This window comes from Condylura cristata, unplaced genomic scaffold (assembly GCF_000260355.1).
Source record: "Condylura cristata isolate star-nosed mole 26May11 unplaced genomic scaffold, ConCri1.0 scaffold00002, whole genome shotgun sequence".
Lineage (NCBI taxonomy): Eukaryota > Metazoa > Chordata > Mammalia > Eulipotyphla > Talpidae > Condylura > Condylura cristata.
This window is the reverse complement of record NW_004567103.1, coordinates 49,987,853-50,004,277: the sequence shown is the minus strand read 5'-3', so window position 1 is coordinate 50,004,277 and position 16,425 is coordinate 49,987,853. Positions and strand designations below refer to the sequence as shown.

At 36.1% G+C, this 16,425-nt stretch overlaps 1 protein-coding gene across 1 annotated transcript in view; it reads left to right on the top strand.

Moving 5' to 3' along the window:
• Window positions 1-16,425, top strand: part of SCN2A (sodium channel, voltage gated, type II alpha subunit) — an 81,647-nt gene that overhangs the window by 25,971 nt on the left and 39,251 nt on the right. The window contains exons 13-15 of the mRNA XM_004674587.1: window positions 8,157-8,289; window positions 12,432-12,670; window positions 15,704-15,877. Coding sequence (XP_004674644.1) covers window positions 8,157-8,289; window positions 12,432-12,670; window positions 15,704-15,877 — 546 coding nt within the window. The remainder of the gene's footprint in view (window positions 1-8,156; window positions 8,290-12,431; window positions 12,671-15,703; window positions 15,878-16,425) is intronic.

Below are 16,425 nucleotides of genomic sequence, written 5' to 3'. Positions count from 1 at the left end.
GAGTGATGTTGAACATTTTTCATATGCTTGTTGGTCATCTGCATTTCCTCTTTGAAGAAGTGTCTTTTTAGCTCTTCTGCCCATTTTTTGATGGGGTTGTTTATTTTTGTTGAGTTTCATCAGTTCTCAATATATCTTTGTGATTAATCCTTTATCACAAAGTTTTGTATGAGAAAAAATTTTTCCCACTCAGTGGGATGTCTGTTTGTTTTTGTAATGTCTCTTTTGCTGTACAGAAGTTCTTTAATTTGATGTAGTCCCATCTATTTAGCCTGGCCTTCACTATCGTTGCATTGGGTGCTCTATCTTGTGTACTGTTTGGCCCATCTTTGCTTCCAGGTATTTTATGGTTTCCATTGTTTTGTCTAGGTCTTTAATACACTTCGAGTTGATTTTTGAGTATGGTGCCAGGCAGTGATCTAGTTTCATTTTTTTTGCATGTAGCTTCCCAGTTTTCCCAGCACCATTTGCTGAACAAACTTTCTTTGTTCCATTGTATCTTCTTTGTTCCTTTGTCAAAGATTAGCTGTGCATAAACCTTGGTTTTCTATCTGAATCCACTGGTCTGTATGTCTGTTCTTGTTCCAGTACCATGCAGTTTTGATTATTATGGCTTTGTAGTATAGTTTGAGGTTTGGGATTGTAATGCCTCCATTCTTTTTCTTCTGAGTCATGAGAGTTTTGGCTATTTGAGATCATTTGTTGTTTCATATGAATCTCATCAATATTTTTTCTATTTCTTTGAAGAATGTCATTGAGACTTGTATTGGGATGGCGTTAAATCCATATATCACTTTTGGCAGGATGGCCATTTTGATGATGTTAATTCTCCCAATCCATGAGCATAATATTTTCTGATTATTCTTTTGATTTTTGCTGGATCTGTTGTGATTTCTCTTCTTTCGTTTATGATTCTGTTTATTTGTGCTTTCTCTTGTTTTTTCTTTGTGAGCCTGGCTAGTGGCCTGTCTATCTTGTTTAATTTTTCAAAGAACCAACTTTTGGTTTCATTGATTTTTTTGGAAAGTTTTTCTAACATCCATTCCATTTATTTCTGATTTGACTTTTATTATTTCCTGTCTTCTACTGGCTTTTGGGTTATTTTGTTGTTCTTTTTCCAGCTCTTTAAGGTAGGACATTACATTGTTCCTTTGAATAATTTCTTGTTTCTTTATGTGAGCCTGCAATGCAATATATTTTCTTCTTACAACTGCCTTTAATGTGTCCCATAAGTTTTAGAGATTTGTGTTGTCATTGTCATTCTTATCCAGGTATTTTTTGATTTCTTCTTTGATCTCATTGATCCAGTGGTCCTCCAGTAGTGTGGGTTTCAGTCTCCATGTGGTAGGTGGGTTTCTTGTCTTCCTCATATGGTTTATTTCTAGTTTTATTCCTTCGTGGTCAGAGAAAATAGTTGGTATGATTCCAATCTTAGTGTGTCTATTGATATTTATCTTGTGACTCAGTATGTGGTCAATCCTAGAGAATGATCCCTATGGGTTTGGGAAAAATGTGTACTCAGATTTTTGGGAGTTCAGTATTCTATAGATGTCTGTTAGACCCATGTTGTCCGGGTCTTTGTTCAGAGCTTTAGTGTCTTTGCTTATTTTTTGTCTTGTTGATCTGTTCATTGTGGAGAGTGGCATGTTGAAGTCTCCTACTGTGTACTTATTTTCTCTGATATACGTTTTCATAGATGACAGTAGTTTCCTCATATGTTTTGGTGCTCCTTCACTTGGTGCATATATGTTGATGATTGTTACGTCTTCTTGTTTTATTGTCCCCTTAATCATAATGTAGTGACCTTCTGTGTCTCTTTTAACCTTTTTAGCTTGAAGTCTATTTTATCTTATATAAGTGTAGCTGTTCCTGACTTCTTTTTTGGACCATTTGTTTGTAGAACTGTTTTCCATCCTTTTATTTTCAACCTGTTTGATCTTTTGCAGTTAATGTGTTTCCTGCAGACAGCAGAACATTAGGTTCTGTTTTTTAATCAATCCTGCTACTCTGTCTTTTGATGGATGAGCTTGAGCAATTTGCAGTTAGAGATAATATTGATATATTGGCACCTAAATTTGCCATTTTAGTCCTTTTGTATTTTTATTCCTTGTTTTGAACTGTTCTTTTTCATTCTTCTGTTGGATTTGGTTTGAGGGCTTCTTGTAGTATTCTTTGGAGCGGGGGTTTAGTCATGACAAAATTGCAGAGTTTCTGTTTGTCTGAAAATATCTTTATTCTTTCTTCATAGAGGAAAGCTTTGCAGGATAGAGTATTCTTGGTTGGCATTTAATGCTATGGAGTTTGTTGAGAATGTCCCTCCACTCTCTTCTTGCCCGTAGTGCTTCTTCAGAGAAGTCTGATGTCATCCGGATTGGTTTCCCTTTGTAGGTTATTTGTTTCTTCCCTCTTGTCATTCTCATTATCTTTTCCTTGTCTTGTATTCTTGGTAGTTTTACTATGATGTGTCTTGCTGTGTTTCTCCTGTCATCATGGTCATTTGGTGTTCTTGCTTCTTGGTTATCTACTTTCATCTCCTTCTTCATATTAGGGAAGTTCTTTTCTGTTTCTCTGTGAATATTTTCTCAATTCCTTGGCCTTTCTTTTAACCTTCTGGGATACCCATAACTCTGATATTTCTTTTCCTAATAGTGTCATATAGGTCTTGAAGTGTTTCTTCATTCCTTTTCTTTTTTTTATTTCTCTTTCTTTTTCTTTTTTAATTCTCTTTATTTCTGTGTCTTCAAGGGAGCTAATTCTTTCTTCCATTTCATCTATTATGTTTTCATTACTTTTCCCAGCATTCTTCATCTCCTCTAGTGGCTTTTTCATCTCCTGCATTTCTTCTATTTTTTTTTAATGTCTCATTTTCTTTCTGCGGTTCACTGATTGCTTTTCTCATATCATTTTTTTTCTTTTTCATTTCTTTCATTCATTTCCTTGTTTGCATTTTTCAACTCCTTGATGGCTTGCCTCATTTCATTTTTTATCATGATGATTCTGAATTCTCTATCTGGTAGGCTGAGCAGTTCTTCTATTTCTTTGGTGGCTGCTGCTCACTGATCTTTTTGTGGTGAATTTCCCCCCTTGGACTTGCTTGAATATTTGTTTGTCGTCTTTTCCCTGTCATCTATTTTCTAATACATCTATTCATTGAGACACAGTGTTGCATTCTTTCTGGATGTTCTTTCTGGGATGGCAGAGGGACTTCCAGATACTTCAGTTGTGGAGGGTATTCTGAGCCTTGTTTTGTTTCAGTATCTCCTATTTTTCCAGCCCCCACTATGTGGAATTATGCCTGCCATCTCTGCCAGTGATAGTCAGGGGTCTCTTGTGATATTCAGCTTCTGGTAACTCATTGAGTCCTTGTCTCTGGAAGGTGCCTGTTGATCTTTGTAGCCTTCTGATATCCCAGATTCCCTCTATGCTTGGATGAAGCCTTGGGCGTGTGGTGCATTAGAAGTGTTGCAGCTGGGCCTGCAGTTGAGCCAGTCACTGGTTTTGTTTATTTTTGAGCACTGTGAGCCTTGCAAGGCAGTTCCTTACTAACACACATGTCTTCTGGCTACTGCTGTTCAGTAACACCTTGAGTCCTAATTCTGCATGCCCCCCAGTTGTACAGGCTGTTAGTCCTCCCTCAAGGCCTCTAGGGTTCTTTGTGCTCACTCAGAGCAGTCTCTCCCTGAGCAGTCTTTCCCTACCACTTGGAGGAGTGTTAATGGGTCTGTTTTTGATTCAGTCTAACTGTATTGGTTTTTTTTTTTCCCCTTTTATCTCAGGTGCTTTGTGAACTTACTGGCCCCGCCTTAGTGACTAATGCCCGGAGCAAGCATAGGCCCAGGGCCTATGCTGTGAGGGTGGGTGAAAAGGGTTGCAAGCCTTGCAACTGCCCCAGTCACCAAATCACTAGATTTTCCTCCCTACCTCCTGGGCTCTGTGTGCCCACTTACACAGTCTTTTTCCATAGCTTGGAATCCACTCACCAAGCCGAATGAGCAGGAAGCCTCCACCTGCGGCACTAGAGCCTGGGTGCTCCCCCTGGAGTTGCAGGGTTCTGCTTATCCTGTCTGTGGCACTTCGGGATAGGAGTTCCCTTATCGGAGCTTCCCAATCTCAGATTCTCCCTCAGTTATCTTCCTTTTAGTGAGTCCAGGGTGTTCTCATTTGGGTTAAAACTCGTAGCATGTAAGTTTATAGTCTTTTATATATTCCAGTGTGAGCTTGGACATAGTCATCTTGGCATCTTTACTCTGCCACCATCTTGCTTGTTCCTGAGCTGATCCATCCAGCAGCTTTGCCTAGTGCCTAGGTACTCCAGATCAGATCTGAAGTCTTTCTTCTTCCTGTGTTCCACTCACCGAGCTGAGCCATTCCCCTTCACCTAGAGGTCTTTAGCAAGAGGAAAAATGGCTCCTGAAGCCCACCAAACTTTCAGGTGCCTGAACATTCCTGGGGTGGGAGAAGGGAGTTCTCTTATCGGAACTCCCCAGTCGCTGATTCTCCCTCAGTTATCTTCCTTCTAGTGAGTCCAGGGTGTTCTTATTTGGGTTGAAGCTCATAGTATATAAGTCTATAATCTGTTTTTAGTCCTAAATTCCTGTATGAGCCTGGATGCAGTGCTCTCAGCATCTTTAGTCTGCCGCCATCTTGCCGTCTCCCCAACTTAAGGTGCTTTTAATGTTGTTACTAAATAAAAGTTCATTTGTCAGTATAAAAGTATTCCAACAATGTCATGTGTTGGGCTTTATATTTCTGTTATTAAAATCTCATAATTTTAAAAAACTACTTTGAGTATTATTAAACAAGGCCTTTAAATTACATTAACATCATATGTGTAGGCTGCTTTCAGTTACCTAGTAGAGTAGTTTTTTACCTTGTATTACAAGAATAACCACTGATTTCATTTTTTTTTCACATGGCCTTTCCTCAACTCCTTTTTCTCAGAGAAATGTTCAAGTATCCTGGGGTCAGATCAAATCATGAAAAACTTTGTAATGAAGAAACAGGAAGAATGCAGAAGGAAAGTTAATTTCTCTTTAAAAATAGCGATAGCAGACACTGTCCAGAACACTTTACTTATGTTAATTCATTTAAGCCTCACAATAGCCCTTTACTAGTAGTAATTAATATCATGCCTATTTTACAGAGGAGGAAACTGAGGCCTATGCATGGTGGAGCTAAGGTTTGACCCCAGGTATGCTGGCTACTAAACATACATTCATCCATATTGCAATAATGTTTCCCATTGATTTTTCTTTTAAAGTTTCTTAAATGGAAAAGAAATGGCTAAGGAAACAAATACTGCCATTTCAACCCAGGGCTTTTCAAAATATATTTCACCCACAGAGTAACTGCATTAAAATTTCCTGGGATGTTTCTTAAAACATGGAGGCTTCTATCCTACCCCTACCATTCCAGCTCATGGCAACCAGCATTCTATTCTTATTAAATGTGATGGTCAAAGGGTATACACTTTCAGTCATGCAAATAAAGAAGGTCCGGAGATTACTACCTAGTTTAGTGCCCAGAGGTACTTAAAATTTGTTCAGGGAGTAGATCTTATGTTAAGGAGTGTTACCACCAAAAAATGACAATCACAAAAATGGTAATTAAAAGGGTAGGAGGAACTTTGGGAGAGGATGGAAATATTTTTGGCCTTGATGGTTCTTAGGTATATATTTCTACCTAAACTCATTTTGTTATATACATTTAATACACACTTTTTAAAAAATAGTCCTTAATATGGTTTAAAGGAAAAATAAAGAGACCTAAGCCTACCCATGCTTCCTCAGACCAAAAAGCTGAAGAACATAAGGTCAGGGAATCTTCTTTGACAAGCACCCGACATGGTTTTTATATATAATGAAATTGAGCATTACTAACTTTGAAAATGTTAATTGAGCAAACAAAACCAAATCCACAAGTTATTTGCAAAAATACAAGGGAAATGTAAAGGTGTCAAAAATATTTTGCTGTCATTCATAATTACCATGAAATTCCTGTCCAATCAGAAAGGATGGGATAAAACCCAGAAGACAAATTTCAGCAAGTCTGAAGCAAAGCCTTGCAAGTTTTGTGTATTTCCTGCTCCCTAATCTCTGTTCTTTAGTTCTGCAGTCAATTGCTGTGAGACAGGACTATGTGCTATGGTGTAGCATAAGCTGATTGAAGGTGCAGATAACTGAAGAAACATTGAGAGACAGTAGAGGGGAAGTGATAACAGAAAATAAACAATGGGCAAATGACCCCACGAAAGCACATGCTGTTGTACTCTGCACATAAATTCAGTTGAAGCTGTTTGACAGAAGAATTTCCTCAGTAATATCAATAGAGGTTTTGGAATCTATCACTGATAATTAAATAGATCAACGATGACACATATAGTTCTGTATAGAACAGAAGGGACTAAATGACCTATAAGTACCCTTATTTGTTTTAAAAAATCTTTGCCTCTCTGACCAGGAAAAATATTTTTAATTCTTTTTTCTTTTAAGATTTATTTATTTATGCACACAAGAACTGGGGTACAGGCCAGAGGGGGGGGGGTTGAGAGGATTCACCAAAGAGCGTAGGAAGCAGAACAGGCAGATCTACCCAAATACAACGCTGAGGAGAGCAGCAGGCAAGACAGGAGAGGTCTGCTGTGCCATGTGGGTCATGTCTCTGGCCAGAGATCGAACTTTTGCTGCAGTGGCTATGGATAGTTTCATAGTACTGTGTCTTTTTTTAACCCCTGTTCCACCAGGGAGGCTCCACATATTTTAAATTTTAAGACATACCTTTTTGATATAAAGAGATTTTTTTCAAAGAGCACTCATTTATTTTCATAACTATACTTCCATTTTTTCTAAAATTAATTTTAAAAATTTAATTTTGAGTGAATTTTATGGATATTTACCAGCAGTAATAATATCAATTAAGTGGAAACTTTGCTTTTGAATATGTATGCATTAGAAACCTGCAAATTTACAAAGATAATAGTTTCTCATATCACAGTAAGGTAAAAATAGATGAATAGGACTCATGTTGCTATTTTAGAAATAGACAAAATCCTCCAAGAACTAAAAATGACTTATTTATTATCAGCTCACAGATATGCTTTTGAAATACTTGAGTTTTTTCCCCTGTAATAATCAACTTCATTGTTTTATTTCCTGAAGTAAATTTCTACCCATGTGTAATCCTGGTTAATTTATTTTAGAATAGAACAGTATTAAATCATTGTATCACTGTTAAAACTCAAAGACCCTGAATTGGAATATTGCCTTAAATTAGAATTTTAATGGCAAAGATGGTGGTGGTTTTTTTTTTGTTTGTTTGTTTTTTTTTTGGATGAAGTTGTTATGTAAGTGTAAGACAGTGTTAAGGATTAGTTCTGTGATTATTCTTGTCATAAAACATGTTGTGAGCCTTCCCTGGTGGTCCAATGGGTTAAGGCACAGCGTGCGAAGCTGGCAGCAGCCACTTCAGCATGCATTTGATCCCGCCCAGGGAGGTGACCCACAGGGCGCAGCAGACCTCTCCCATCTCACCCGCTGCTCCCCTCAGTAGTGTACTTCATCAATCTGTCTGTTCTGCTCCCCACTCTGTCTCTGGTGAATCCTCTCACTGCCCCTGCACCTCCAGCCTATACCACAGTTCTGTATGTGTAACTAAATAAATCTATTTTAAAAAATCATGTTGGAAAATGTTATCTGTGTGTAATGAAAAAATGCATTTTACAAATGGAATTCTACTATTATTGGTACATGAAAATTTTTTCATACATTTACTATGTAAATGTCAGTCTATAAACAACAATGACTCAACTGAGAGTAAATCAAAGAGCAATATGTTTTGGCCTTATAGCCTAAGAAAGATGAATTGAAATACCAAAAGATTATCTAGTCAGTAGTTTGCAGAGTTCCTCCATCCTCAAGTTCTCACTAAGCTGAAGAAATTAGAAAGTCCATCTTGATTGCAAATCCAGACATCTCTGAAAGCTAAGGTTCCAATAACCTTTCAAATCCTTCCCAAGAATGATGATTCCAACAGTGTCTTATTAATGAGCTGCTTTCATCTGAGACAGCAAAATGAACAATTAGTTAAGTAGCACCCATGATAGGAATGCTTACTCTTCTCAAGACTAATGATTGTTTTATCTAATATTTTACTTTTAGGGCACAACTACTGAAACAGAATTAAGAAAGAGAAGATCCAGTTCTTATCATGTTTCCATGGATTTATTGGAAGACCCTACAACAAGGCAAAGAGCAATGAGTGTTGCCAGTATTTTGACCAACACAATGGAAGGTATGTCAAAAGCCCTACAGCAGAGCTGCTTGGTGGTGCTTTGGTAACAACAGGAAAGAAACAAACAAAAAAAAAATTCCTGAGTTTGAAAGTTTTTTTCTGACAATATTGTATCATTGCATCTTTACCAAGTAAAATTCATGCACAACACAATGATTTTGTAAGTCAAAATCTAAACTACTGAAAGTGTTTATGTGCATGGCATTGAAAGGTATATAGCACTAAGTGCATATGACTAATGAGTTTAACCATTTGAATTACATTAACTGTATTAATTGTATTAACTTGTATTAACTGCTTAATGTATAAAATTCCTTTAAACAGAAATCAAAGTGAAAATGTAAATTAGGGTTTGATATTAACTGCTTTGAAACAAAGATTTAAAATTTTTATAGTTTCATTCTTGCCTTCTCTGGCCAAAGTATTAAATAGATCCGTTTTCTCTTTAGCTGCAGTTTATAACTGAGTCATTAACATATCATTTGGAAGTCTGCATTTTGTAATGCCAAACTAAAGACTTTGGGGATGATCTGTGAAAAATTCTTGGCTCTTCTATCTGTTAAGTTTATGACTCTAAACTTCAGTTTCCTCATTTAACAAAATGCAGATGTGTATGCATAAGGTTGTTCTAAGGATTAAATGAGTCATCATCTATAAAGCACTCATGTACCAAGCATATGGAAGGCAATCAATAATTATCATTGTTAGCTGTTTTATAATTGTCATTTTTGTTAGTACATATGTTTGTGCCTTTCAGTACTAAAAAGTGAATTCAAACGTCAATATCAGCTTCAACGACTTGAAAAATACCTTCATATAAAATATATACTATGTTCCTTCCTTGCCCTGGTTTACTCTTTCCTCTCTCTCTCTTTTATAACCAACCCTACCTTCCATCCCTTCCCATCCCCTTCTAGATGTGTGTGTGCACATGTGGTGTGTATGTGTGTGTCAAAGGAAAAAAGAAAGATGGAAATTGAGAGAGAGAGAACAAACACACACAAGCCTTTCATTGTTAGCTATAGTTTCTCTTGATGTGGGACAGATTCTTGGAAGAACTTTTTTCCAGTCTGAATGCAAAGATCCCATAATTTTAATACCAGACCCAAAAGATTGAAAGTCACAGTCAGAAAAAACTCACAGTGGAGATGACCATACATAGTCATATGATGTCATAGCCATATCACAGTCAAAATTAGAAACCCAATTTTTGTAATATCCTAAAACATATCAGAAATCTTCTCAGTGATTTCCATGGAATATTAAACTCGGTACGTTCTTCCCTGACCTCGCCTGCATTAGCTTGCGCTCCCTTTCCCACCCCAGCTGCCAGTAGCTTGCTCCTCCCTGTCCCTCCAGGTAAATCTTTTGAAGATTCTCTGGTCTTCTGCTCCTTGCCATAGCAAAACCACTGAGAGGAAGCTGCCAGTGGTTCTGCTACCGATGTCAGCAGCATGTCTGCTCCTTAAAGCAAGAAGTAGAGAAGGAGACAGGGTAAGTCTAAACCAACAGTCCTCCTTTGCACTTCTGATAGCATTAAATTTGAGCTGACATAAGAAATACTTCAAAACATTCACCCAGCACAAGATTGGACTTATCCACTCATTATAAAACCAAATGAAACATAAATGTACCCACATAGATCTTCATGGAGATGTAATTCATGGAGTTGCTTAGGATACAAGTGTGTTTAGATAAGTATCACTTCGGAAGCAGGAATCTTGAGAGTGGTTTTAATACCTGCAGAGCTTTTGACTTTCAGTTTTTCTGAGGGACAATGGCTATGTTTTCATTGATTATATTGGTTGAAAAATTTACTTCTCTTTATTCAGTTCGATTTCACATTTGGTCAAGGTTGGTTGTTGACAATAAACAGCATACACATACACACTTGAGCTGTCTTTCATAGAATCTATCTTTCATTCCTGATAATGGCAGAATGGAAAGGTTCCGAGGTTGACATAGTCTGTTTTGGGGGCATCGTTCCTTTTAAGTCTAATCATGATTTAGTTTACCTTCCCTTTTTTAAGGATTTTTGATCCAACTGGTAACTTACATTTTCCTTCTTTTGAAATACAATCAAGTTTCTATTGTCCAGGGTAATTAATAACCTCTTACTTAACGACTAATGAAATGGTAGGTGATGAGATGTCAAAATAAATTATTTGAACTTTTAAATGCAAAAACCTTATAGAAATGTTTCCTGGTCACATGCTTAGGAAACATAGAGGAAGGGTGATTAGAAGTCACTGAGGAACTGAACAGAGTGGGCAAGAGGACTAAACTGGACTATAAATGACTATATAAATGTATGGAAATGGAGAAATAACTGTGGTTTTTTCTGAGTGCTTCATTTTGTTTCAGTGTGAGATTCTCTCTCTCTTTCTCTCTTTCTGGCATGAATAATTCAATGAGTTCCTTTTACAACTTAAGCACATTTGTTCTACTTATTCCTGGTGTCAAGATGAGCAGCACTGGCTGAACTACCCCTTTTGAGTTTTCCCTGATATTTTGTCTTCCCAATTCCTGTTTGCTTCTCTTTATCTAAATGATATGTACCATTTAAAAAAAATAATTATTCTAATTATATGCAGGCAAATGAAGACTTTGTCATTTTTTTGTTATTTACCATAAGCTGTAATATATTTTGTCGCCAGTGTATACATGAGGTTTCTTTGAGTCCTAAAAGTGTTCACAAAATAGCCAGGCCATAGAGGTTATATTTATATTTTCTTCTCACTTACAATTCAAATACTATGTTCTGTTTACAAACTGTATGTTAGGAAAAATTGATATAACTGTCCACTTGAAAGATATCAGTTTCTGAAGAGATACTTAAGAAATCTACCACTAATGGAATTCTGTAAAAAAATAAACAGGAAATTCATTTACTTAAGGGAAGTAGTAAACCTTATAGCATTAGCTAGAGGTGAATGTATATCAGCAGGCAATCATTACCTATTGTTGTATTTCTTCACTAAAAATGTTGGTTCCTCCCTTACAGTTTAGTTCACAGTAAACTGTACCAAGTATAAAGAGATTTTTTCCAGTTGCCACTGAATACCAAAGTGACTGACCAGAGTCCATTAGGCCATGAATGAATAAAAGGAATCTTTCTGCCTATTTTTAATGTGGTGGTTTCATATATGACAGAGCAGGTAATAACAATGTACAACAATAGTACTATTATAAAACAAGCCCTGCATCCTTTACCCACTCAAAAGTCAATTAAGAAATAATCTTCTCAAAAGAAAATGGTGTTTAATTTATTGCTTCTCAATTTCCCATAATACTTTGTCAATATCAAGTTTTAGAATTTTTTGTATCACTTTAACAATCTATGCATTGTCTTCTTTTCCTGTTATTTACTTGAAATGATTCTTGATATCATTGTACTTTTTTTCTTAAATAAATGTACTTCAATATGAAATGTTACATCATAGATTTTGTATATGTATTAATATGTAGTTATGCATTTAAAACATTAACATAAATGTATAATATGTAAATTTATAAGTTCTATCATATTTTATCAGTAGTATATAAATCCCATTTTGTTCCTTAGGGAGCACATTTCCTCTTCTTTTATGCCCTCTAGTTAAATTAAGAAATGTAGAGAAAAGGAATCTTGTTAAGTTTAATAGATAAGTGTCTATCTAATGAGCTTTCACTGGAGAATTTTTGATTGACTAATGACACTGACAAGACTATCTTACTAAAATAGAAAAAATATATATAGAAAAAAATTAGTTTCAGTATGACCCATAGGCTTTTAGGCTATCTCATGAGAAAAGGTCTTTGATAATACAAATGCATCTATCTCTATCTGGAACATGGATGAGCTTTAAGTGTACTTAATGCAAATCCTGCCCACCATTTTCTTATAGCCTTAACGAGAATTACCAGACAGCTTAATATTGCCATCACAGCTTGGGAACTAGTTAGGCAAGATAAATTTGGAAACTTACTAGCCTTTCTTTTATCTATGCTTTCTATGACCATGAACCTACTGTAATTTTTCTCTTATTCCACATCAAACTAAGCCATAATTCCTTTTAACAGATTTATATTTTTAATTTAAATCAAGGGCTGCTTAATAAAAGGTAAGCAGTTTTCATGGTATTTTAACTTTTTTATTCCAGAACTTGAAGAATCCAGACAGAAATGCCCACCCTGCTGGTATAAATTTGCTAATATGTGTTTGATTTGGGACTGCTGTAAACCATGGTTAAAGGTGAAACACATTGTCAACCTGGTTGTGATGGACCCATTTGTAGACCTGGCGATCACCATCTGCATTGTCTTAAATACGCTCTTCATGGCCATGGAGCACTACCCCATGACGGAGCAGTTCAGCAGTGTGCTGTCAGTCGGGAACCTGGTAAGGCTAATGGAGGCGTTCTCTTCCTGTTGAAAGAGTTTATGATTGCTTTAGCAAATTATACATGTAGGTCTCAAATTAAATATGAATTAACTGGCTACGTGTATACATTGTCATCCATCCCTTTTCTTAGTAACAAAAATATGTTGTTAGATAGTTAGGCAGTACAAAGGAGTCAAAGATTTTATGTCAGTTTGATTTAGAATTATATTTAAATTATTCACTCTGTAGGAAGATGAGTATAGATTAAGAAAGACATCAATCTTGGTAACAAAATTCTGACTTATTTCTCAGGTGTTTAGAATCTATTTTTACGGCACACACACACACATCTATGCCAAACAAATTATAAAATATGCCAAGTTAGGTAATTTTGAAATACTACTTGTAAACATGAAGGTGGAAACATCATATGAAGGTTTATTATTCCTGTTTGAATTTTTGCTGTAAGTTTGGGAATTCATAAGTGATGAAATTTTGCATACTTTTTTTTTTTAAGATTTATTTATTTGTGCATACAGAACTGGGGAACAGACCAAAGGTGGGAGATGAGAGACTTCACCAGAGACAGAGTGGGGAACAGAACAGGCAGGTCGACAAAGTACACTGCTGAGGGGAGCAGCGGGCGGGTCAGGAGAGGTCTGCCACACCATGTGGTCACCTCTGGGGCAGGCAGGAATCGAACTCATGCAGAAGTGGCTTTAGATTCTCAGTGCTGTGCTTTAACCCGCTGCTCCACCAGGGAGGTCCCTTGCATACATTTTTACTTCAAAATTATATTAATATACTCTGATGACATGGTAGAGTAACAAATATGAGAATAAAGTAGTCTTATACAAAGAAACATTATAAACTCATGCAATAATAATATATTGATACCAATATAAAAAAAATTCATTCAAAAAAGCTTATGGCAGGCTTTCCCTGGTGGCACAGCAGGTTAAAGCATAGCACTAAGAAGCTAAAGCCACGTCAGCATGAGTTCAATCCCCAGCCCCAGAGGTGATCCACATGGCGTGGCAGACCTCTCCTGACCCGCCCACTGCTCCCCTCAGCAGTGTACTTTGTCACTTGGCCTGTTCTGCTCCCCACTCTATCTCTGATGAATCCTCTCACTATCCCTGCACCTCTGGCCTGCACCCCAGTTCTTTATGAATAAATAAATAAATCTTTTTTAAAAAAGCTTATGGTGTGCTCATGTACCTCTCAACTTGATAAATGAATATATAAGCAAGTTGTGTATAGATAATAAATAATATATTTAAAATGTAGTATACCATATTTTTAGGCCCTATAGCAACTACTAGCTAGCTAGCTAGATAGACAGATATAGATATAGATACACACACATACACACATACATGTATATTTATTATAAATCTGACCACTTGTTTTGTACCAAACACCATACTACATAATAAACATAAAATCTCTACATCCCTATGACATCAGTCCTAAGGCAGTCTTTAGTCTGCATACTGCAGTGATTATCTGTATTTTCCAATATGGAGATCTTACCAAGGGAAATGAAAGGTATGAATGCTCTCACAGAGATGCTGGGAGTTATTTCAGAGACTATTGCAAGCTGTGGTCAAAAATTACAGAAATTTGGAGTATAAATGGACAATGACATTACCTAGTCCATATTTTTACTTACATAGCAATCTCTAAAAAATAAACAAGGAATAAAAGAAATTTTATGAACATGAGTATTAAGAAATAACTCATGGGCTTAAGTAAAAATAGAGAATTTATTCCCTCAAGTAACTAATAATTAATGTCCATTTAGATGATTGAAAATGAAAGCTTATCAAATCAAAACTAATGGAGAGTAGAGGAAAATGTATGATTTATTAGATATATGTAAATGTATGATATACTAGAGCAAAAGAGATCTCAAATACATGGTTTTGCTTTCCCTATAAGAAACTAGAAAATGAAGAGCAATCTAAACCCAATACTAACAGATGAAAGATAAAAATAAAGAATAGAAGGGAGATGAGTGAAATAGAAAATAAGAAAATATTAGAGAAAATTAACAAACACAAAAATTGGTCCTTTGGAAAAAAACAGCAGAAATTACCCTAGACCTTATAGAAATCATGAAGTACAAGGAATGTTATAAACAATTGTATGCCAAAAATATGTGTGTAGCCTAGATGAATTGTGGTCTATGGTAAAGAACTGTGCATGCTTTGATGATGGGGTAGAAAGAACATATCTGAGAAGGCGAAAACCTGTATTATCTCAATAGTGAAAAGCAAAATTACTAGAAAGTAACAAACTACTGAAACTATCTCGAGAAGGAATAGAAAATCTGGGGGAGGGAACCTACATAAATAGAATTAGTATTCATGCATTCACTACTGAATTCTATCAAATATGTAGAGAATTGTACCAGTCTTTCACCAACTGTCCAAAAATTAAAAGATAAGACATTACTTTCCAACTCATTCTATAAGACCCAAATTGCCCTGATAGTAAAAACAGGCAAAAAAAAAAAAAAAGTATCTTAATATTATTATCTTAACCCTATTATTATCTTAACCCTAAGGTTCATCACTTGATAAACCTTAAAAATAGTAAGCAAGAGCCCTCCCTGGTGACGCAGCAGGTTAAAGCACAGCACAAGGAAGTTTAAGCCACTTCCTCATGAGTTCGATCCCCGCCTGCCCCGGAGGTGACCACATGGCGCAGCAGACCTCTCCTGACCTGGCCGCTGCTCCCCTCAGCAGTGTACTTCGTCGATCTGCCTGTTCTGCTCCCCGCTCTGTCTCTGGTGAAGCCTGTCGCCGCCCCTGAGCCTCTGGCCTGTACCCCAGTTCTGTGTGAATAAATAAATAAATCTTTAAAAAAAAAAAAATAGTAAACAAATATTTATTTGAATACAAACCACCTTTAGGTGATAATTTGCTAGACCTTAACCAAGGTTTTATTAAAATTTTAAATTATAATTTATTGTAAGTAAATTAAATGCTCAACAATTACTTGCTTTTAATATATTCACTCAAGTAATTAACATTTCTCATTTAGGTCTTCACTGGGATCTTTACGGCAGAAATGTTTCTCAAGATAATTGCTATGGATCCATATTATTATTTTCAAGAAGGATGGAATATTTTTGATGGTTTCATCGTGAGCCTTAGTTTAATGGAACTTGGTTTGGCAAATGTAGAAGGATTGTCAGTTCTCCGATCATTTCGACTGGTAAATTAACTGGGAGCATCCAAAATATTTTTAATTAGACATCATTCCTATATAGTAATAATTTTAAGATTTCCCATGTCAATAATACTATTTGAATACATTTCCAAAACTCTTGACTGCCCCACAGCAGAACAGTGGTTTCTTCTTTATCATATCATCATCACATAAAATATTTTCAAATGAAGAGCCAATAATTCTCTCTCTAGTAATTGAGTGGCAGGGCTAATAGAAAGGGAGAAAAAGGAAATAATAGATACAGCTAAGTCACAAGCAATTTAATAATCATCTCTCAGTGATCTGGGACCTGCTTACCCATTCATTAAGAGTGAGTGAAACTTACAGTGGGCTCATCATTTGATGAGAACCTCAGATATTATTGTGTTGTTCATTGCATAGAATCTAAAACCTAGGACAAGGTACAGTGGGCAAGAAAGGAAAAACAGCTTTCTGCATATCTGCTCTCTCAACCACATTGGCAATACACCAGATCCATTGTCTGCGAAAAGCTGCTACATTATGTTTTGCTATTTTTTGTTTTGTTTATAACA